The sequence below is a fragment of the Neopsephotus bourkii genome, unplaced genomic scaffold (assembly GCF_033783945.1).
Source record: "Neopsephotus bourkii isolate Nb327-2 ecotype Australia unplaced genomic scaffold, CSIRO-AGI_Nbou_v1 NB_1792, whole genome shotgun sequence".
NCBI classification, from domain to species: domain Eukaryota; kingdom Metazoa; phylum Chordata; class Aves; order Psittaciformes; family Psittacidae; genus Neopsephotus; species Neopsephotus bourkii.
In genome coordinates, this window is record NW_026902266.1 from 9,941,316 (window position 1) to 9,964,323 (window position 23,008).

General features: G+C 36.8%; 1 protein-coding gene across 1 annotated transcript in view; it reads right to left on the bottom strand.

Annotated features, from left to right (window-relative positions):
* The window catches only part of INSC (INSC spindle orientation adaptor protein), a 92,330-nt gene that overhangs the window by 11,222 nt on the left and 58,100 nt on the right, over positions 1-23,008 (bottom strand). The window contains exons 7-8 of the mRNA XM_061380156.1: positions 10,934-11,105; positions 8,075-8,253 (exon numbers count right to left, since the gene is read on the bottom strand). Of these exons, the coding sequence (XP_061236140.1) occupies positions 8,075-8,253; positions 10,934-11,105 (351 nt within the window). The remainder of the gene's footprint in view (positions 1-8,074; positions 8,254-10,933; positions 11,106-23,008) is intronic.

A 23,008-nucleotide genomic window follows, 5' to 3' on the forward strand; every position in this document is an offset into this window, starting at 1 on the left:
ACTATAGGAAGGCTTTTCCTTCTGAACAACTACTTGTGACTAATGCTCACTAACCAGTCACAAGGTACTGAACCTTTGTTGCAAAAATTAAAACTGAATGAAAATGCTTTGTTATAAACTAAGATACATACACTGAGACTGTAAATCTCAAAAGCTTTATTTAACAAAGAAAGAGCACATAGGAAACAGAAGGCTTCTTTGGTAACTTTCCCTTAATGGGAGATTGAAGACTGTGTAAAAGTGTTTCTCATTATTGTGAAACCAGCTACTCAGGAAGAAGGATGCAATAGGATTTGGAAGATGAAAGCACACATTTTAGCCTGTTAAGGGGGCTCTTGGAGGACAGAGAGGTGTCTACAAAGCTGAAAGATTTGATGCTAATATATCTTTATTGATAATACAGGCATACTGTTCAGTAGGCTTTTATTGACAGTTACAACATAAATAGAAGGACATACATAAACTCAAAATGAGACTTAACAAGTAATTTGAGTGGCAAAGTAGATCAATATAGAACTGCTAATTCTCTTAGTTAATTACTCCTTTAATGCTGATTCATTGCTAAGTAAAATTCTTTTTCTAAATATTCTAAAAGTATTTTGTAATTCATTCAAATAAATGACATAAGGATAAATCAGAGTGTGTCTGTAAAGTTCCATCTTGCGAATGCCCCAAAAAGGCATCTGACCACTAATCAGAAGAAAGATGGAGCTTTTGTTTCTGAATGTAATTTCAAAACATCTGAACTTCGCAATTCAAGATCTACCCACACAGAAACAGCAAAGGAGTACATAGAGTGGGGTCAAAAACAGGCATTACATCAAGCCTATGTAGAAAAATCTTTTAGGACGCTATTTATTGGGAGAAAAAACTTTGTTAAGAAATCTTTAGAAAACTTCTCTAGGATATTATATTGCTTAAAATAGAAAACAATTCACACTGCTTCTAGTAGCCTTTTTTTTTTGTGGTTAGGAAAAGGTTTTATGCCTGAAAGAGAAGTAAGTACACCCAGATCAGCAGGTGTTTCTGTCACCTGATTGAAAGATGCAAACATCTCCATCAAATAATAGTAACAGAGACAGAATCAGCTTGTTAAGTCTAGGTCTATTCTGGGACTGACAGGGGATGCTGAGGCTGAGAAGTGGAGACTACAACTAAAGGAATCTTTGGAGTGGATGTCTTTACTACATTTTTATTTACTGTAATTCAGATTGCTAATCTGGCTAAGAAATAGGCAGAAAGAACAGATTCCCTCATATTTTGTTTCAAAGAAGCATATAGGAAATGAATCCTGCATCCCTCACTTCCAAGGACAGTTTTCCGTCTTTCAGATGTAAAGTGGGGCAGGGGGAGAATAATTATCTGTCAGACTTCCTTCAGAGTATTAGAAAGCTTCTTAGATTTTGAAACTGACTCAATCAACCAAAGACACCTAAGATGTCTGGTCTCCCTACAGCTAAGCACAATTTGGCGTAAACCAATGCACAGTCATAGGAAACAAGTTTAATTGGAAACAGGGTTTGAGTAAGTGGGAGGAAACTTAATTACTACCATTTTAGAGGAGGCAGAAAGTGCAAAGAACTAGTAACTTCCAGTGATAACAGTTTTCTACTTGTGGAGGATAAATAAACAAGAAACTCTAATCTGTAGAAACACTGTTCACAAGCTCACTTTCTCAGAACCAAGATTGAAATCACAGCCTTCACCTAGGAAGTGATTCTTCCTAGTTTTGGATAAAAAGATCAGTGGCAAAACTGAAGTTGTTTGAAATCTGCTCTCTCATATCCTAAAGGACTGAAGACAAAAAGATGAAAAATGCAGCAAAATGAATACATAGTCATCTCTGACTTACAGCTTCATGATTGGTACAGCCTGCAACGAACTCTTTTGTTTATAGTTTCTGCAGTAAACAGCCCAGCACCAGCCTTGTTATACTGTGAACCTGGCAGGCAAGGGCAGAATACAACTGCAATTGTGCTGACAAAGGATGTTTCCCCTCAGTGAGACTTTACACTGAGTAAGTGCAATGTCTGCCCAACTTTACAGATGATTGAACAAAAATACAGAGAAGTTAAACAGCTTCTTCAAAATCAGAGCAGCAGCAATATTAGGAATGATCCCAGGAATTAAAACCTCACCACACTAAGCTAAGAAAGAACAGCAGATTTCTTCAACTCAGGTGAGATTTTACTCTTCCAACAGAATCTTTTGCTTCACTAGTTGGAGCACAATGTCTTACCCTGCATCAAATCTAAATGCAAAAGGCAGAATTGTAACAAAAAAGGCATTTTGTCTGAAAAAAAATGTAGTATTGAAGAGAGAAAGTCAGTTTTGGACACCTGAGATGTAATGATCTATAACACTGACCACATAATTCTAGTCAATACTGTTACTTGTAGTTTTATATTGTTCAAATGTATACGCAAAGACTGAGATAACCAGTTAAAAAGAAAGAAGGGACATCAAGGAAGTGATTACAGTCTCACACAGAAAATTAATTAGAATATAGATTATATAATGGCCTGGTTAAAGTTCAGATACAGTCACGTGACTTTTGGCCTAATTTTCCTTTTCTGCATCTGTTACTGGCAGTCTTGTTTCTTTTTTAAGTTCTTAAACTTTTTTAGTAACTTCTGTTATTTATCACATCTCTATCAGTTGAAAACATATTTTCTCAGTGTGATCTAGTCAATACTGGAAAGGATCGAATAATTTTAAGTGTGTAGTTTTCCAACCACAGTTCACACTGAGACGGAAGACAATTCTAACCACACATTTAGCCATCATTATACTAACATCAGAGCTGAATATTAATAGAGACCTGTGGAAGAAAACTGAGCAGATCCTTTTATGACCTAGTTGTCCTTATGTAAAGGCTTTGTGTTGCATTTTTATCTGCAGTATGTAAGTCTACAAACTGTGCTGAACTGCAGAAAGGATGTGTGAGCATGCATTTGAACCATTTGAGACTATCAGATATTACTTGCTGCTGATCTTGAAAATAATTTTCAAGAACTAGACAGGAAACTTAAGTCTGATGAAGTGAGACCTTTCAGGGGCAGACAACCTAACTTTGCTCCTGACACTGACACTGGCTGCTCATGTAAAATGCTGTAAGTGATGGAGCTCCAGGGTGTCACAAGCATTTCTTCTCTGAGAAAGACCATCTGATGATGACTCAGCAGTGGAAGGGATATCCCTCTTCTGATCCAACTGAGAGATGGAGTTCCTCATTCCACACTACTTTTATTCCAAGAAGAGAGGTTTCAAAAGCACAAATGAAGACTTTTCATCAGCTGCCTTTCCCCTGACCTACAATGACTTAGTCTAATACTTCTCGTCAGATGTAAGGAAGACAGGCAGCTAACATGACCTGCACTGCTCAAACTCTGCTTCAAGATTCCTGTTCTTTTTACCCATACTGGCTTCCGTACGTATGGGAAAATTTGGACAGCAATTTAACAAAATGCAGCCAGAAATTCTACAGTCTTCATGACATCAAGCAAAGACAAAAAGCAGTTGGCAAGGAGTAATAAATTCCCCAGTACTCAAGAAACTCAGATTGAGAAGCAGTACTGCATGTACTCCTAAAAGACCTGTTAATATTCTTCTCATTAAAAACATTGCTCTCAAAGTCTTTCACTGGGTATTAGGCAATATTTAAATATCAACACTTCTTTATGGTAAAGTAACATCTGTCTCTGCTTTCCTTTTGACCCTACAATCTCCCATGTAAGACAAAAAAGGGGGGAAAAAGCAAATGCCCTGAAAAAATGGAACAGCAGAGAAAAAGATGTGGAAACTTGAGGAATAATAGCATTAAGGGTTTCAAATCTTAAATGAGACAGAAACTCTCAGCTTCAGAGCCCGCAGCATTTCCCAAAAACTAAAGCAGGAAAAATTTCCATTTTCTCCTTCTGATTTAGAAGTTTTTCTCCACCTCAAACTTTTTTTGGAACATCATTTACTGATTTTAGACCTAGAAATGGATGTGTTCACTACACATTAATTCTTTGTCTGCCTGAATAACAGATCAGAAGCTGTTAGGCTATACCTCCACAACTTCACAGGTGAGGTGAGAATACTAGCAGCACTGAAGAGACAAGTGGGAATGCAGAGAGGAATATATTATTATACATAAACATACTGTGAAAACCATACATATTTCATATTTTTCTATGTAGAGTATAAGATGATGTTTAAAGTCAAGAAGGCCCTGAATGATAAGGGTTTTGGCTAAACCCTTGTTCTGACAGTGCTTAAACTCTGTTAAGACACCTGACTGTATATGTTACACTACTGAATCTGAGCATGAACTCTTCTGAAAGGATACTTTGATGCTCCTTTTAAGTAGAAAAACCCCAATCTCATATACAGGAAATAAATATCTGCAGCAACTAAAAAGAACATGGCACATTCATATCCATTTTGACCCCAAACTAGAGGCCATGTTGTTTGGAAATAATCACTTTATCTGATAACACTTACATAAAGTATTTGAACATAAAACTAAGCAATCTCAATGTAATACTGTTTGCTACAGAAGGAATACATGCTTCTATAAAAGGAAAAATTACTATCCTGTTTATAACTAAGCAGAGCACTCAGTTCTAGTTTTCTTACCTGACCTAATCTGACACTGCTGCAGAAACAAAAGAGGAAGAAGGTTGGTTTTCAGATAGTGAAGGAAGGAAAAGTTTGTTACCATTTGCATACAAAAACTTTTCAAAAGTCAAAAGGCAGAACATTTCCTGCTTGAGCAGGAAAAGACTTTCTCCAGGCATCCAGCTCATGGGCAGAATGTTATTTATTTATACCATCATGGAGGGAGAAAACTAGTCAGTGCTACCTGTCCTTACAAAGACTGTGGAGAAGAACATACTGTGACTTTAAGATGAGATAAAAATAGCACAAAGGAAAACAAAATTCACTGTTTCTTTCTTGCATTTCAGCCATCTTTCACTCATTTTCAGTGAGCATGCTTCAGCTAATTTTCTTATATCAGCAGAAATGCTAAAGCAGTAATGTATTCAGAAATACTGAGTAGTTTTTTATAAGATATTTGTGCTACTTAAATTAAAGCTCTGTATGAAAACCAGGGCATTGAAGATTTAGAGGTTCTTTTATAATATTTAGTAATAATTAGACTGTATTTTATGAGATTTGCTATGAATCTTCTTTCATTTTTTCACTATTTAGTATAGTTTCATCTCAATTAAACTGGTTTACTGCCCAGGAAGACTTGATCATTCAGGATGGACATTAGTCCGTAAAAATATATTCTACAGTGATTGTATATTCCAAAATTAAACCTTGAATCAAAAAAATTGCAAAAGCTAGTTAACTTAATCTATGTCCTTAGGCAAATGTCTGTCTACTGGCTGGGACATGACAATATATATATAACAGAAAAAGTTAGTAACTCTGTTATGTACCTAAAGGGAATTAAAGTATATATATAAAAAGCTAAAATGGCAGTTTACAATACCCTTAATAAAATATAGCATTATAGTGTTGCTTTTCTCTCTAGCGGAGTGTTTTCTTCATTGCAACAACTAAGCACAGAGCAAATTAAAAAGCAATATATTCCATAAAACTGTCATCATTGGCAAGTAATGCCCCCTCTCACCATGTAACAACTATGCTTTTGAAATATAAGCAATCTACTGAAATGCACACTTGCTCAGGAACTCAAAGGAAGGCTTCTCTTAAGGCTGTTGTATTACCAAAACTGCCTGACTAACAACACTGACGGCTCTTAAAGATAAGATGAGCAGCACTTAGATTCCACCTGAACATCTGGTGCCCAGTAACAGAACACCAAATAAGATTTTATAGCCTCCACTGCTGCAGAAATAACAGTCAGCTCAGAAAGTTACTGTAGCACACCGCAGAAAACATTACACATTTCTGATCTAGTTTGTCATTCCAAGAAGGATGTAAGTGGTTACTGGGGATGAAACCTTCTCAATTCTTCTCAATTCAAATGAAGCCATTCAGTTCTCTGTTTCTCTAGCTAATGAAATGTCCTGCAAGCTGCAAAAGGCCTGGAACTAGTCTATTACCTAATGAAGTCATACATATTTCCTTAAATGTTTGCCTTCCTCATATAAAGAAGGAGCTTGCTATGCTACCCACAGAGAAAACCACGAACTCACAGCTGACAGCAGAATTAAGATGAGGGCATAAATGAATAATGAAATCAAAACTATGAGAGCATACAGGAGCAATAAGGAAAAGAACATGAAGAACTGTAAATACATAATAATGCTATACAGCCATGTCAAACACTAAAGCTGATGTCCTTGACTTTGCCTAAAGAGCAATGTAGTCATTGTGGCTTAACTCCATATTTTCATAAACGCTCCTGAGCTGGAAAACTACTGAGTGCTATTAATATAGACTAAAGCAGCCCTAGTAAGCCCTCCAGAACACCAATAATCAGTTTTTAAGGTCCCGTGTGCCTTGATGTCCATGGCTTGGCTCCTGTTGGAGTACACACAGAGGTTTCTGTGGCAGTGAAGATCCCAGGTCTACCATAAATCATCTTCTGGCTATTTCAGAAGTGGGAAGAGTATGGGCTTGTGAGGCCTGAATTATGGAATTTTAGTTACATCCACAAAGTCTCATAAACAAAAACAGGTTCAGTGAGCAGACTATCAACGTCCATCCTTTAGTAATAACTACTGAAAACACTCAAGCCTCATACCTGTTACACTGTTGAAGCTAAACTAATCACTGAGATATCAAATAAGTAGTGCCTCTGCAGCACCCACTTGCATGGCAGTACCTGAGATGAAAAAAAGAATTCCCTCTGACTTCATCTATGCATTAGCACACATGTGTCTATGAAAATAAAATGGTGAAAAAGAAAGGGAAATCACAGAATCATGGAATAGTTAGGGTTGGAAAGGACCTTAAGATCATCAAGTTCCAACCCCCCTGCCATGGGCAGAGACACCTCGCTCTAAACCATATCACCCAAGGCCTTGTCCAACCTGGCCTTGAACACTGCCAGGGATGGAGCATACACAACCTCCTTGGGCAATCTATTCCAGTACCTCACCACCCTAACAGGAAAGAATTTCTTCCTTATATCCAATCTAAACTTCCCCTGTTTAAGTTTTAACCCGTTACCCCTTGTCCTGTCACTACAGTCCCTAATGAAGAGTCCATCCCCAGCATCCCTATAGGCCCCCTTCAGATACTGGAAGGCTGCTATGAGGTCTCCATGCAGCCTTCTCTTCTCCAGGCTGAACAGCCCCAACTTTCTCAGCCTATCTTCATACAGGAGGTGCTCCAGTCCCCTGATCATCCTCGTGGCCCTCCTCTGGATTTGTTCCAACAGATCCATGTCCTTTTTATGTTGAGGACACCAGAACTGCACACAATACTCCAAGTGAGGTCTCACGAGAGCAGAGCAGAGGGGCAGGATCACCGCCTTCGGCCTGCTGGTCACACTCCTTTTGATGGAGCCCTGAGTATGGTTGGCTTTCTGGGCTGCAAGCACACACTGCTGGCTCATGTTCATTTTCTCATCGACCAAATGCAAAAGTAAATCAGCAGTATTTGCCAGTAAAACTTGCAAACAATTTACTGTGCAGTGAAGACTTGATCCAAAGCCCACTGAGGTCAATGGGCTGAGGATCAGATTCTTAATTCAGCTTTTGGAGCTAATTCATCTTTGAACTGACAATTGTATGTTTAGGCTCCAGTCTCCATGTTTATCTTATTTTCCTCAAAGTTCTGTCAAGTTTTGAATACCTCTATAGGCAGAGATTCCATAGCCTCTTTGGGCCTCTGTGTCACTATTTGGCCACCTACATGATAGAAAAATATTCTAGTATCTTAGAAATATAGATCTTTATTTAAAAGAATCATATTAAAAGCTGTCATATATCATCATTCTCATAACAAAAAGGGACAGAAGCAGATAACAGAAGAGCAATATATTGAAAAGAACCAATAATAGATTCATGAAAGCAACTTAGGTTTGACTATGTCAAAACAGAGCTAAAACTTGTTGACTTTACACAAATATGCTCAGACAGCATCTTGCTGAGGAACTGCTCACCTGATCTCGGGAATATGGGGTATCCACGATGTGTTTGTCTGAACATGCTGCAAGAAGAATCTTCATTGCATTTAACTGGAGCAATATTTCACAAGCCATGGTATCAAAGAAAGTAATATTGGCAAGAGCTGCTGAAGCCAGCAGGAAAACTTCACCAGATGAGGCTTCTTGGCACAATTCTACGAATGCAAAGATGAATAAAAGTCATTCCTTCATTGGAAAAAGCATGGTTAGGTGTTTCAAAGCAATATTTAAGCATCTGCAAACTTGTATGAGTAATCTTAGTATCTAAGACCAAGTTCCTAGTAATCAAGGTAAAAAAAAAAAAATAAAAAGAACATCTTTATTTTGTCCATTATATGGTATGATAGAATAGTTTAGGTTGGAAAAGACCTTTAAGATCATCAAGTACAGTTGTTAATCTAACACTGCCAAGTCCACCACTAAACCATGTCCCTAAGTACCACATCTAGAGGAGGTCTTTTAAATACCTCCAGGGATAGTGACTCAACCACTTCCCTGGGCACCCTTCCCCAGTGCTTGACAACCCTTTTGGTGATGGGTTTTTTCCTAATATCCATCCTAAACCCCCCCTGGTACAACTTGAGGCAATTTCTTCTTGTTCTATTATTTATTACCTGGGAGAAGAGACTGACACCCATCTCACTACAAACTCCTTTCAGGTAGTTGCAGAGAGTGATAAGGTCTTCCCTCAGCCTCCTCTTCTCCAGACTAAACAATCCCAGTTCCCTAAGCTGCTCCTTATAGAACTTTTCTGTAGAGCCCTCACCAGCTTCGATGTTGTTCTTTGGACATGCTTCAGCACTCAATGTCTCTTTTTTTAGTGAGGAGCTCAAAACCAAATACAGTATTTGAGGTGCAGCCTCACTAGTGCCGAGTACAGGGGAATGATCACTTCCCTACTTCTGTTGGCTGCAGTTTCTGATACAAGCCAGGATGCTATTAGCCTTCTTGGCCACCTGGGCATATGTCACACTCTAGGGTACTTTAAAATATATTAACATTATGTACTTTCATTTGAACCACAAAACCAGGGAAAAATGGTAAACATGAACCTAGAAACCAAGTGTTTCTTACATTCAGTCTACCTGGTATAGCATTCTACAGGGAATATTCCACTGAATGCTGTTCAACATAAAGCTTGCTATAAATAAATAATATGAAATACAGGATGCAGAAGGCTAACAGAAACTGATCCCTAAGAGAATAATTCTGCTATATATCCTATTCTTTAGAACAAGATAGGTATATATGTTGCCTACCTCTAAACCTATTTCTCTACAGATCGTTTTGAACATTTTCCTGATTTAATAGAAGTGCTGAAGACACCGATAACTTTCAATTCCTTGCACACATGTAATTTAACTGAGATCTGAATTACCCAATAATTGAATTTCAGCATGGTCTAAAAATTAGACATGTTGCAGTAATTCAATTACTGAGTTATAAATATCACAGGGAAAGTGGCACGTGGTTACTGAAACAGCTCTTCCAAAGTTATACATGTTCTATTCTTAATGCTTATATTTCTTGGGCAGAGTATATAATGCTAATGTTCTCATGGAACTTAAACAGTGACAGCTGGGGAAATGTTCCACCCGCTAGTATCTTCTGGATAGGCTGTTCAGATTGTCCCTTGACCATGGTACACAGTAATAACCTGGAAATTCCTCAGAAGTAAGTCAGGTTGGATGCCCCTAGCAGTCCAGCTACAGCAGAACCAAGCTCAGCACAAGTTAATTCCACCCACTGGATTCAGGGCAAGCTCAGGGCCGAGCCTTCAACATTTGCTGCTGTACAGTCTGGTCATCAAGAATAAATTACTTCCTTGATTTCAGTACTAGCTCTGCATGGGCACATTGAATAATATCTAAACAACTGTCAGATAATTCCCAGCCATCACTGGCACTACCATATTCTTTTCTTGTTCTATTAAAGAAAAAAAAACCAAACAAAATCAAAACCAAAACAACCAAACCAAAACAACCAAACAAAAGACCCCACAAAACCAAAAAAAAAAGAAAAAACAAACAAACCAACCAAACAAAAAACCAATCCCAAAACAAAACCACTATGCATGAAAATTGAAATCCTGTAGTTTAACTGTAACCGTTGGGCTCAGTAGAGAAATATTCAGATGTATTGATCTATTATATATGAGAACTCAAACTCAATGTCCCAAACTGTACTTTCTGACATAAATCTCTGGGAAACCGAATTTCCAGATCAGAGAGAGGAAGACAACACTTGACTGAAAGATTCTGAAATTTGAGAGGGATGCAGCCCTATGACAGAAATAAGAGTCCTTGCTTTACAAAGTCATGAGAAATATCATCTTGTCATTCTAAAGTATCCTCACTGACCCAGGTTAAGGAAACGCTTGCCATTACCTTTGCCTGATTTTACCATGGATCAGAGGCCTAGACAAGATAGATCTGCTATTTTCCCATAACAATGCCCGTAGATTATACTATACTGTAGTTTTCCTCTGAAGTATCATACAAATGTAGATGCAGCGGTGAGCTTGAGTTCTAGCAAGTTTAGAAAATACAACAAGCATAAAGTTTAGCAACTTTGCTGAATTTCTTATGTGGCTCTTATGGTAGAATTTTGCACAGTATTATTTTGATAAATATGCATTAATTCTATTCAAATACGGACTGGAGTAAAAAAACCTATATAATTGCAGAATGCTCTGATTCAGAATTTAAAATGACTTAAGTTATTTTATCTGTTAAGGAAAAAAGGGAAAACATAATTTAGGAAACATTTCTAAAAAGTCCTATCCCAATGTGTTATTTTGACTAAAAAGGCTCAGAAGGCCCATAAAGAACTTACTGACAAGTGCTGTTACAATTTCTTCCATATTTTCCAGGAAGCTGCTGAGATGCTGTGTGAATGTGAGATGTGGAGAGGTGATCTGTGCAATTACTGCTGCTGCTTCAGCATGAGTAGCTTCAGAATGGCTGTTATCAGTAAGAATGTCAGCCAGGCACAGTATTCCATCAACCTAAGGAATAACAATAGGTATAGGTTGGAAATACCCCAGGAAATACTTTTGCAACTAAAGATGGGTTCACAATTATTTTTTCTTGGTTGTGGCTAAACTACTCAGTTTATTTTCAAAGATGACTTGAACTTGATGGCATTTATGACATGAGAAGTTTCAGTTTAGCATATACAAATGAGCTCAGCATAGAAGTTTGTTGACCAGCAGTAAGCCTTGCATTTCCTTCCCCCCTTAATGTTTCTTCTGAATTTATTTAGGTCAAACAAACAAGCATTTCCTGACAAACATCTCAAGTTAAACATGAATCCATAAATATGCTCTGATAAGCAAACGCTGATTGCCAATATGCCACAGCCTCATTTAAGTTCTTGTCTGAGTCAGTGTCCCACTGCAAAACTCAAGCCTGAGTGTGCGACAAGTTCTTCAAAGAGTCTTTTTTTTTTTTTCCATTTTTTTTCTGAACCTCCCACAAAGCCAATGCAGGATCAAAAAAATACCGTTTGGGAGAGACCCTGGCCAAACTGCACTTGATGAGCTTGCACAGCTCTCACATTAAAGCTACGTCCATATATCCCTTGGTCACTTGGAAGAGAAACTGAAAAATAAGTAAAAACTACATAGGTTTATGCTTTTAGAGTGTCTGAAGTGCTCTAAACTCATTCGTTACACATTGTAGGCATGTACATCACATATGCACACCTTGTTCTGGATTATAGGAGACCCACTGAAACAGTGAAAGAGAACAGTAGAGTATAACCAAAGTCATAGTTTAATTTGCAGGAACATATCATCTGTTAACAACCACACCCAGAAAAACAACTTTCTCTGTAGACAATGACATAATCTGTAAATTTTCAAATTAACAGGACTGTGATTCACCCCTTGTTTAACATATCACTGAATGATCCATCACGTTGTCAAGCAGGTAGGTAGACATGCTTAGAGGAGACAAAACATGAAGTTTTATGTAACTAATTACAGATGTGTTTATGTCAAATTCCCATAAATGCACTAATTAAAATCTTTATATGAATAAAACTAATGTAACTATAGGGACAGCTTACAAAAGCTCACAAGCTCCACTGAGTAACTACTTCAAAAACTGGACTTTACTTATTTATTTATTTGAAGTCCTGAAAAAGTGTGGGGCCAATAGCCTTATATGTTGCTTGGACAGTACAGATACAGAGGAGCTACAAAAGCTTGGCACTGAAATATACTTTTTCTGTCAAGTGAAAACAAGCCCACATTTGTGTCCTACACTAACCAAGACTATTTCTTATGTCTGTTGTTCAGTCTGCATTTTCTTTCTATTCAAAGCTTCCTCAAAACATGCATGTTAAATCCCATCCATTATCTCCAGAAAGGGTGTTTAGCAAATCTCTTATTCATGCTTTTGTTATTTATTAATACATAATGTTGAGTTACCATAATTACTCACCCTGCAGTGGACTTGGATTAAATTATTTGATAAGTACTGACAGTTACTGTATTTTACAAGAAAAGCTCTCAGATCAATGGGAGTAAAAATTAACCTGTGGAAGATCACTCATTGGGACGCACTTTTTAACAGGCAATAGACTATATCATTGGAACCCTAATAACATAGATAAATACAAAAGAAATTACATCTCTATTTTTCCTCAGATTACAAATGGGATTTAGTGTAGAAGCTCGAGTACTGGCAAGAAGAGGAGGAATAAATTTTCAACACTTAACTTTTTCTTGACAAGCTTTCAACATTAATCTACCTACAAAAAAATATTTCCTCCTAGTTATGGCAGAATTCTACAGCTTGAAATAGCAGATTCACATAATTCACTTGGCTTCTAGGTATATTAATAGAACTTGGTGTCAAGAATTAATATATGTCCTCACAAGATGATTTAGTAGCCAAAGTGTGCTAGACTATCATAGGCAAAACCCCCCACCTTTGCCACCTTGAAACCTCCCCAGATCACACCTTGTGTGGGGTCTGAAGGATGCTAATAACAACAGTCAGTATAAAAAGTTAAATATATTCCAAGGTATTCAAAAAATACTTCACTAGAAATTTCTTCCAAGATCTGGTAACAAGATACAGCATTCTTCAGCTCAAAATTTACAGGCTAAAATTCATTTGGCCATATCCCACTCCATGACCTTGACAGAACTATTTTAGCGTAGTTTTACGCTATTTCAGAACAAGTAATGTCTTATGAAAGACAGGTACAAGCACATGGTTAGATTTTTCCATCACCACTGTTTGTTTATATCTACACTAAAAAATAGACTTCTAACTATACAGGGTTGTACTCAACTTTTAAATCACATATTTGGGTTTTTTTATTTGCTAACTAACTTATTTTCTTTTTTTTTTTTTTAATTGTGAGTTGCTGAATTGTGAGTAGAAGTGGATATATGTTTATATTTAGCAGAAAGATAAAATACATATTTTTTTCCTTGAAAGCCAGCACTAGTTACTTTCATTTGTATTCAGAATCATGTAAAATACCATCAAATTCAGGCTAAAATCTGCTCTGTACACTTTTGTCTGCATTCTTAAATATAGAAAATAGAATAATTCTACTTCAGCAGGCAACCCCATTTATAAGTGTCTAGCAATAAATTTTAAAATGACAAGGGAACAATCTAATAAAAGCACTTTAACATCCAAAAAGAAATTGCTGCTCAAAGCATTTTTATAATTAGCTTTCACACTGAAAGGAGCTTTGGATGGCTGCCCTGTTTTCTGTTTAATTTTGGTGAAGTAATCAGCTAAAAGTCAAATCTGTTCATCACCTTGGCAATACAAAAGAACCAGTTAGCCGGATAATGAAAACAAATGAATTCCATGAATGCAACAAGATGCCGTGGAGACCCTGCATTTGAGGAATGGCATTCAGTAAATGCTTGATCACTAAAATTTCAATATTGATAACTGGAAAAATGCCAGGAATTTACATCCTTATGAGCATAGCCCTGTTACAGAAACTTAATCCAAGTGACAAATGTGAGAGCACTTTACTGCATAGATCAAGTCTTCTGAAAGTAAATAATTCCTTTTCTCTGCAACAGGAATGAATGAGGTCAGGGGCAGCCCTCTTCTTTCTTCAGGATACCTGTTCTTAGGCATCTCGTAAAGATACCAGTACTGAACTTGGATGAATTGTATAAATTACTTCATGATTTGAAATGTTACACACAACAATCTTAACTCTCTGCTTTCCACAAGAAAGTTCAAGGCAGGCTTTCTATGCCATGCTGGGAACCAAGATTCATTGCCTTTTAATAATGCCTGTCTTCACTTGTGTGGAAAGCTGCTGAAGGCCTTTTCTCATACTATGACTTTCTCTAACATTCCTGTTTGCCCACTTTTAACATTTGGAGGATCTCTACGTGTTGGTAAATTTTCTGAGAGTTTTGTTTTGGGTTTTTTTTAATTCTCTTTATTGATCTCCCAAAGAGAGTAGAGGAGAATTTCAAAAGCAGAGGCTGCATCAAGCAGTCAAAAATTGACAAATCAGAGTTGTGCTTTTTTATCCTTTCACACCTGTATTAGCACCTCAAACTTGAAACTAGGATAGGTTAACTGTATAGGTGAAGACATGAACAAATAGAAAATGCTAGATAAAAACCCAAACACATTAGGATTTATGGGATAAGGAAGATGGAAACAGAAGCAAGGAAGGAAAAATTATCATATTCAGGAAATGTTTGAACCCCCTACTCAGCATTCTTTGAACACAATCTACTTCACTCCCAAAACCGTTGCACAAACCATGGGGTCATTTCACTATTTTGCAACTCCATTGAAAATGTCATCCAGCAGAATCCATATACTGATATTCTAATGACTTGTTACTCTTTAAATGAATTCCTGATCATCAAAGCTGAGGTATATCTTACGTCAACTTCTGTAACTTAACCTGCAACTGTAGAAAGCCTGCAAGTCTTGTTTAATTTCTATGTTGAAAGGAAGGGAAAAGGACAAATGCATACCTTGCACATGATTTTTCTCATTTGAACATTTTCCCTGCAAAGTGCTCTGCAGCTAAAACTGCCTTAGCTCCACTGAGAACTTTGGTGATTTATACCAAATGAAGATTTGTTCAGCTATTTTTAGAGTGAGATGATATATTAATAGAGTGATGCCATTAAAACGTCCACAAATACGATTCCAAGTAATCAAAGCTACTGCAGTAGTTTCATGGCAACAGCAGTGACCAGTGAACAAAACTGTAATGATTTTTGTAACTACTGCTCTACAACAGTGGCCATAGAACCTGATTTATACACCATATTTTATACGCTACAGAATAGTGTGGGGCTGGATAAAGGCTGAATGGTTCCCAAAACAGTAACTTTAAAAGTGCTGGCACTAACCTTAGCTGTGTATCTAAATTGGCTGTGAGTGGGTGCTTTTTTTATGGCATCTTCAACTAAGGCTTTCCTTTAAACTCCCCTCCTTCAGAACATGGTCAAGCTAATGAAGAGGTATTTGTTTTGCTTTATGTTCTGCCATCAAGCATAAAGATGATCTGATCTATATGTGAAGTACTGTTATATGGCATGAAAAAAACCCTCAACCTTCTCTCAAAAAAAAAACAAAAAAAAAGAACAACCAAACACCCCTCCCCCCCAAAAAATACAAAACAAATGACCCCAACAGTTGGCTGTATCGGCTTGAAGGATGCGCTAAATGTGGCAATGCCTGAGTACAACCTTGCAGCCTTGCTGCGGGAAGAAACAACCTGCAAGATAAAAAATCAAGTTCCTTTTTCTAGGCTGACTAGGAGTGAAAATATAAACAGTATTTAAACTTCTCTTTATTAAACCTAGGGAAAGCAGTCAAACAGTTATTACACAGTGCATGTTCTTTGGCACTCAGAGATAGTCTGACACTCTTGCAGATAAAAAGGATAACTGCTTGTCAAAGTGGTAGTAGAGAATAAGTCATTTTACAGAAAGGATAGACAAAAATCAATAAGATCAAAATCTAGACTTCCCTCTTGTCTTCACTTCAAGGATAAGAGAATAGCTGGCTTTGAACTCCCTCAGTTTTGAGGAATGATATGAAGGGTAAGACAGTCTTTTAAAGTATTATTTCTGTAGTTGATAAAAGAAACCAGGAGCTGTACTGTTATTAGCTTATTAGCTCACATATTCCCACTCCCATAAATCACAGCTTACGTTGCTTCAAACTACCCTCTACAAACATAGGTGAAACACACAAGGATACGTTCAGATTACCTGATCTCTTACATGCCTTCAATTCTACAGGACAGTTGCTGAGTGGCTACAAAGGAGAAAAGACTGCAAAGGAATTCAGTTGCTGTTATGTAGAAGTTATCTCTAGTACATATCCTAACACTCAACCACTCTTGGTGTTTACAGAATCGGGCTGCATTGATGAAACAGAAGGAAAACTCCTGAGCACAGATAAATACAGTGGCTTGGGAAAAAAGACAGTTTCAATTACCTTTGTATTCAGCATTCATTAACATTCTCTTGTTCTGTCACAACTAAAATACAATCACAATAATGATTGTGTTATCTGCAATCTCAGCAGCATATAAGAAGAGGGGAGAACTACTTGTGCTCACATATGATAAAGTTAGAGATTAAATTCTTCAAGTTATGTGACACATGACAGAAGCCAAAGGTTTCCCAGATTCTTTTGCCCTATATTTTGGAGGGATGGATGTACTGGCTTGGTTTTAAGTTGCAGGAATCTATTCCTATTTGTAGGATTTTCTTGACATCTTCACTACAACTTACAGCTAGTATATGCTTGTTTCTTTTAAATAATGGATAAGACTTTATATATTATACTTTGGGGTCTGAATTTCATTAAAATGAAGCTACACGGACACAAGAAGGACTCAGCAACAAGATGAGAGGAACTGTCATGTGTTATATAAGAATGCTGAACAAGATACTGGGTTCTGCAGTCTGAATTAGAGAAAGACCATACATTAGTAGTTTTCCCATAGCCCTCATTTTTATTTACCCTGGGGGATCACAGTCTGAGAAAAAGAAAATAACCCATCTCAACTATTCCTATAAACAAACAAGGGCTTCAGGCTTATGCATAGCAGGGCACTCCAGAAAATGAGACGTACTCACTGAAAAAACATGTGTGATCATCTAGTTTTAAATAAATAATGTCACAGACATTGCATTGCAGGAGGGCATATTCTCAGGCACCCAGTGCCTGGCATTTAAAAACAAGAACACTCTTTCGACATGTTTGATTACTTTGCATCATTCAGTTTTTGGTGTGACACCATGGATTTTATTTTCAAAAGTGTCTATTTGTGTACCTCTTCACGAGGGGAAAAAAAGTCCTATGTACACCACATTTTTAGAGGACCTTTTTCACCTATTACAATAATGAGAAAGTGCCTCTGTGCAAAAAGAGCAGCATGGAGGTAACAGCAAATCAGTCGTTACCAGCTAATCGAACCCTTCATAGTGTCTTTCTTCTCTCAGGAAAAGTTTCTGATAATCTTCCTGCTAGAATTCTGGATCTGTTTAAGTCAATACTTTCAAACCTTAAGACAATTATGCTAAATTTTTATAAGAGTTTATCATTAATTATTACTGGAATTTCATGTACAACTTCTCTCATCAAATTAAAATTCTTGAACAGATCATTACACATGAAGTTAGAAACAAACATAATCCTACCCTGTGCTTGAAGTATGACAATGAAACACCACAACAGAAAGTAGAGTTACATTAGAAAGGCAGAGAGAGTGGATGACCAATAGAGATAGCACAGGATGTCATCTGGTTTGCTGTTATTTTAAATATGAAATGGATTCTTATGCAAACAATATTCCTGCAAATATTTCTCATTTCAACAGTATCACTTGGTTTAGACTGAAAAATATCCAGTCTCTGAAATGCAGGGCCTCTGCAGTACTTGAATCACATGTACACTAAACACCATTAACAGTAGGATGTTTACCTAATAGCATGTCTTAAATATATACAGCAACTTGTTCAGAAAAATATCTTTATGTCTAAATTCATGTAGTTGCTAAAACTGTTTCTGTGTTTCACCCACACTGTTCTTTCTAAAGCTTCTTGTTGCTTTTAAAAAAAGCAATATAAGGCACCAAGCATTAATATAATTGTTTGCTGCATTCTTTACTTCACAATGGCTGTCCAATTATCTTAGTAAATTAATTTAAATAAATTATCTCCAGAACCAACTTTGTATGTGCCAGATTTTTATTGGCAGAGAATTTTTACACACAAGTTATAGAGCTTTATGATAGCCATTTCTAATGAAAACACTCACAGCACTTTAGCTATAAAACTTTTAGTGAGCAGCTCAATAAGAATCCATTGGTGTTGTAGTAACAACAGAAGAAATAGGTACCCTTATTCAAACAAGAATTTCAAAAAAGCAAAAAAAAAGTAGCAGTTTTCATCTGTTGAAAATTGATGGAACTTTACTGGCTGCAGCAGACACAAGCTATTTGGTCCTAAGATTCCACTCCTGACAAGAGAATCTCCTTGCATCTCCTATAAACACTGATATATTTCTATGACTACACTAGCAATAAAATAATTTCAGAATTGCTTTAAAACTAGGAAATTCAAGTTTAAGATCAGCTGTTTACATGGAATCTTTATGAGCAGTCAGAGGTCTACTACGAGCCATCAGGTAAAAAACGATCTCAGAGGTTTTTCTGTCCATTAACACCTCCCAGTGCTGCTCTTTGGTCAAGTATAGATGCTATATTGGTTCTATATTAGAAAAAATAAGGACAGTGGTAAGAGGCTGGGAAATGGAATATTTTTACAAGCTGAATCTTTATTTTTCTGCCTTACCAGGTCTCAACATAAAGAAGCTTCCTTATCTAGAATAACAAACATATGTGTAAAGTTAAGCTAGTGTTTGAATGCTGCACTGACGAAGAAACAAAACCATAAATTTGGTTACACTTTCAATAGAGACTATTTTTTCAGCAAGTCAAGATATCTGCAACATAGTACTTTGAAAGAGGGGCAGTTCCAATCTGCATACAAAATCATATTTGCAAGTCATGCTTATTTTCATAAGCTGGTCTTTCATCAGAAAGTCATGTCAGAACTCACTGAAATTAAATTCATCTAATGAGCAGATTCCAGCTTTGATAGCCCAGGGTCCTCTCCATTTTAGATGGAAAATGCGTGAGCATTAAGTTTATGGCAAAGATAAACTTGCCATATTTTGGCTAGAAAGTTGCATAGATCTGTGGAAATAAGCATGTTGCTGAGGAAAGTTCCAAATACTGGTCTGATTCTGTCATCTAATTACTGCCTGTTTTTCTAATATTGTTCCTAATCTGTGAGACAGTTTGTTCACTCAAAGAGATGTTTTGACAGAATTAACCCAACAGCTACCAAGTACTAAATATTGGACTTCCTCAATAACACTCAAAATTCACTTCACATAAGCAGTAAAAACTCCCATTCCAAATTCCAAATCAACCCAGTCCTCCAGATCTGTAAAGCCCAAGTCTGTGCTAGATATTTCACATGATCAAGCTTCATTCTGCTACCTGCCAGTCCATAAATACCACAAGAGCCACTGCAGCTCAGTATAGGACTTCCCCTGGCTCCAGGAGAAGTTCCCAAAATCAGGACATATTCTCTTCTGTTTCAGAAGGAAGCAGAGATAATGTCCTAGAATATCTAAAAGAGATGCTATAAAAGTGTGACAACTGGAAAACAGGTCTAAACATGTCCTCCTGCTAAACATGAGATCAGAACTACTGAATTTTTGTGGCCAAAGGACATAACCTTAGATGAAAATACATCAAATTTCTAAAGGAAGTTCACATTCTTTTAAAGATCAAAGAGTCAGTCTCAGAGAAAGAAAATGCTGTTTTGAAGGACAGGTCTTTACTAGACACTAGGATGAAATAGTGGCTTACTGGATTCTCTCCTGAGACTTGTTTGCAGAGCACTCTCCCTTTTCAACAGCACTAGCAAACATAATAAATGCATTTGCTTGGGAATATGATTTTACATTAATTCAAATTGTAAATAAAATAGTGAAGTGGGAATACTTTTGCAATATTTCAGCTGACAAAGAGCAAAGGGAAGAAATAACTGTGAACATGTTCATATTAGGACTGGAAGCTGTTTCAGCCACCTTTGTACTGTGTCCAGCTTCACTGAGAAGCAGGTAGAGCCCTGGTCACATTCTTCTAACCCTTGAGGAAGTGTTCCAGTGAGACTGAGCTAGCACTGTAAGCAATGATAGTGATTGCTAGGGAAAAGCCACTGCAAAGTCTATGTTATATCACTCCCACTACTTTTAACCAGAGATGAATTCACCATATTTTTTAAATGTATTTTGACTGATGTCTGATGAAGAAAGTAAGCTATGCAAAACAAGGCAATATAAATGAATTATGCCAAATTCAAAGCCAACAAGGATCCTGGAAGGAAATAGAATAATCGTAGAATAGTTAGCACTGGAAATGACCTAAAATCATCTAGTATGTGCAAATAACTTTGAAAAATAACCCACACATTTTATTCTTTGTTTTATTCTAGATTAGTAGCTTCGTAACAAGAAGTTCAGACCAATATCTCACACGTCTTCTTTTGCTCTCTACATATAACTTATTGAGAAGAGATGTTCTAATAAAGATCATTCAAAACTTAGTCTTGGACTGAATCTCTGGTGTGCTAAGAATGACTGTCTCTCTCACTTTCCATGAACAAAGAACATGTACAAGCTTTGTCTCATAAAAAAATGTGTTAAATGTGCCTTGCAATTCAGGCACATTAATCACATGATAAACTGAAGTCTTACCCTTCCCCAGTGAAGTTAGGAGCCATCAATAAAAGTCTTTCTACACAATCAAGACCTAGTTGAGATAAGAACTGTTCCGTACCCCATATTATCCCAAATTTCACTATAGGTCTTCACAGTTATAAATACTCTTAGAGTGCCTAGGCAATTAGATGCTCTGTTCACAATTTCTGCTCTAAAAGTCTGCTTAATAGCCCTGTTAAATTGAACAAGTGGGCTTTTCAACTATTTATAGAAATATAAATGTTTTCAAAATATTTATAGAATTGTCAGTTCTCGAAGCAACTTTTTGTATGTGTGTACATACAATAGTTAGTATAATAGGGATTTGGTCTATGAGTGTGCTTTTCCCCAGTACCCAAACCAAATAGCATTAATTTATTTCCATATTGTTCTACATCAAATAATTTCCATATTGCCAATAGCAAAGACAGCAACACCACCACTGAAGTACTCTAATTAAATGCTTTCACTCAACAACTTCAAACAGTTCTTTCTGAAAGCCTATGGACAAAATTTTTCACAACAATGTGAAATTTTGCTAACTCTGAGATCTATTAAATATCAGTATCTAATACGTCTAGCCCATATACACAAGATATTGCCCTTGAATGTGTACAAATTTTAAATTACTTTCCACCTTGCTTTTCTTTCCTGACACTGTTATGTCACTCTTTGAAGTTACAATCACTGGTTGACACTTTTAAAGTACAGCTTTTACGTTTAATAGTCAGATACCAAAGAGACCATGTATGCTTATAACAGCACTCAGACTTCAGGAGAGCAATGCAGAGGGGGTTTTTTAAGATTTTTGCTAAAACGCTTTTTAAACTGCTTTGTAAAGCATCTTTCATCATGCATCCAGGTAACTCTAGAAACAACATACTTGCTTCTACCTAACTACTGATTCCCACTTGGATCTTCTCAGATCCAAAAATCCAGTGAAGTCTGGATATTCATTAGTCACATCACTGAGCAAATCTTTAAAGCAAGTTAGATCCAAACTACCTTCTAGATGATCCTTGCCATAGCAGAAAGCTCCTTATGCACAAAGCCTGGAGGGTGCTACTTTGTCAGGTCTGCTGCTAGCCCTTTTGGACTAGTGTCACAGCTGCAACAGAGATATTGGCTGGGCTTTTATTGACACTTATGGCTTAGATTTTTTGATGTCGTAATGAAGAGCACCATTAACCAGAGATAAAACACAGAAGTCACTTCAAACCAAGATGAATGGCCAAGGTAAGTACAAGACAGTACCTACCCCAAAACTTGAAGTAATTTAAAGGAAACTGCAATTGTATTTCTGTTCAGAACAGCTGGCCACAAACTGTTTAAAAAAAAGTCTAATCGTTCATCTTTTAATAAGCTTGAACAACTGATCTTTCTTAATTCAATTGTAAATCTTCATCCATGTCACTTAAAAGGTCTTTGATTGTTACATCCTTTCCTGTCTCTCTGTTGTGTCTCTTTCCTGCTACTCTTAAATATCATTTACTGGTATAGGCTTACCCTGACTGCCTTCTTTTTAGGATTAGAAGTCAGCACTCATAGCTTTCTTTAAAAATTAAAAGGGAAAAGGAAAGAAAAAAAGCCAGTGTCATTTCTACTTAAAATTACTTCCTTTTCCATTACCACTTTCAGCAATTGACATACTTTGCATCTTTTTTTTTTTCTTCTTTTTTTTGTGTGTGAGAAAAATCAATTGTAATTACATGAGTATGTCTCAATTACCTGTCCCTTACCAGGATGAAAGTCTTCATTTGATTAATTGGACTTCTCTGTCCTAATGCCTTCTCCAATGCCCTAGGTGCCTTACCTTCTTCATGCATTTTGTGGCAAGTACTTCATTTTGACTAGTTATACAAGACAGAAGTCCTTTTAGTAGAGAAGTGGTAAAACTGGCAAAATTGGATGCAAGTATGTTATCTCACTTTTAAAGGATCTTGAGGGGAAGATGAACTGAAGAGGAATAGGATACAGGATTTTTTACTCAGTGTTACATCAATATCATTTGCAATACAACTTACATGGCAAAGCAAGTAGAATGAAGGTGTAGCATGTGCTTCTTGCCATAATATGACACAGCAGCAGAGAAGTA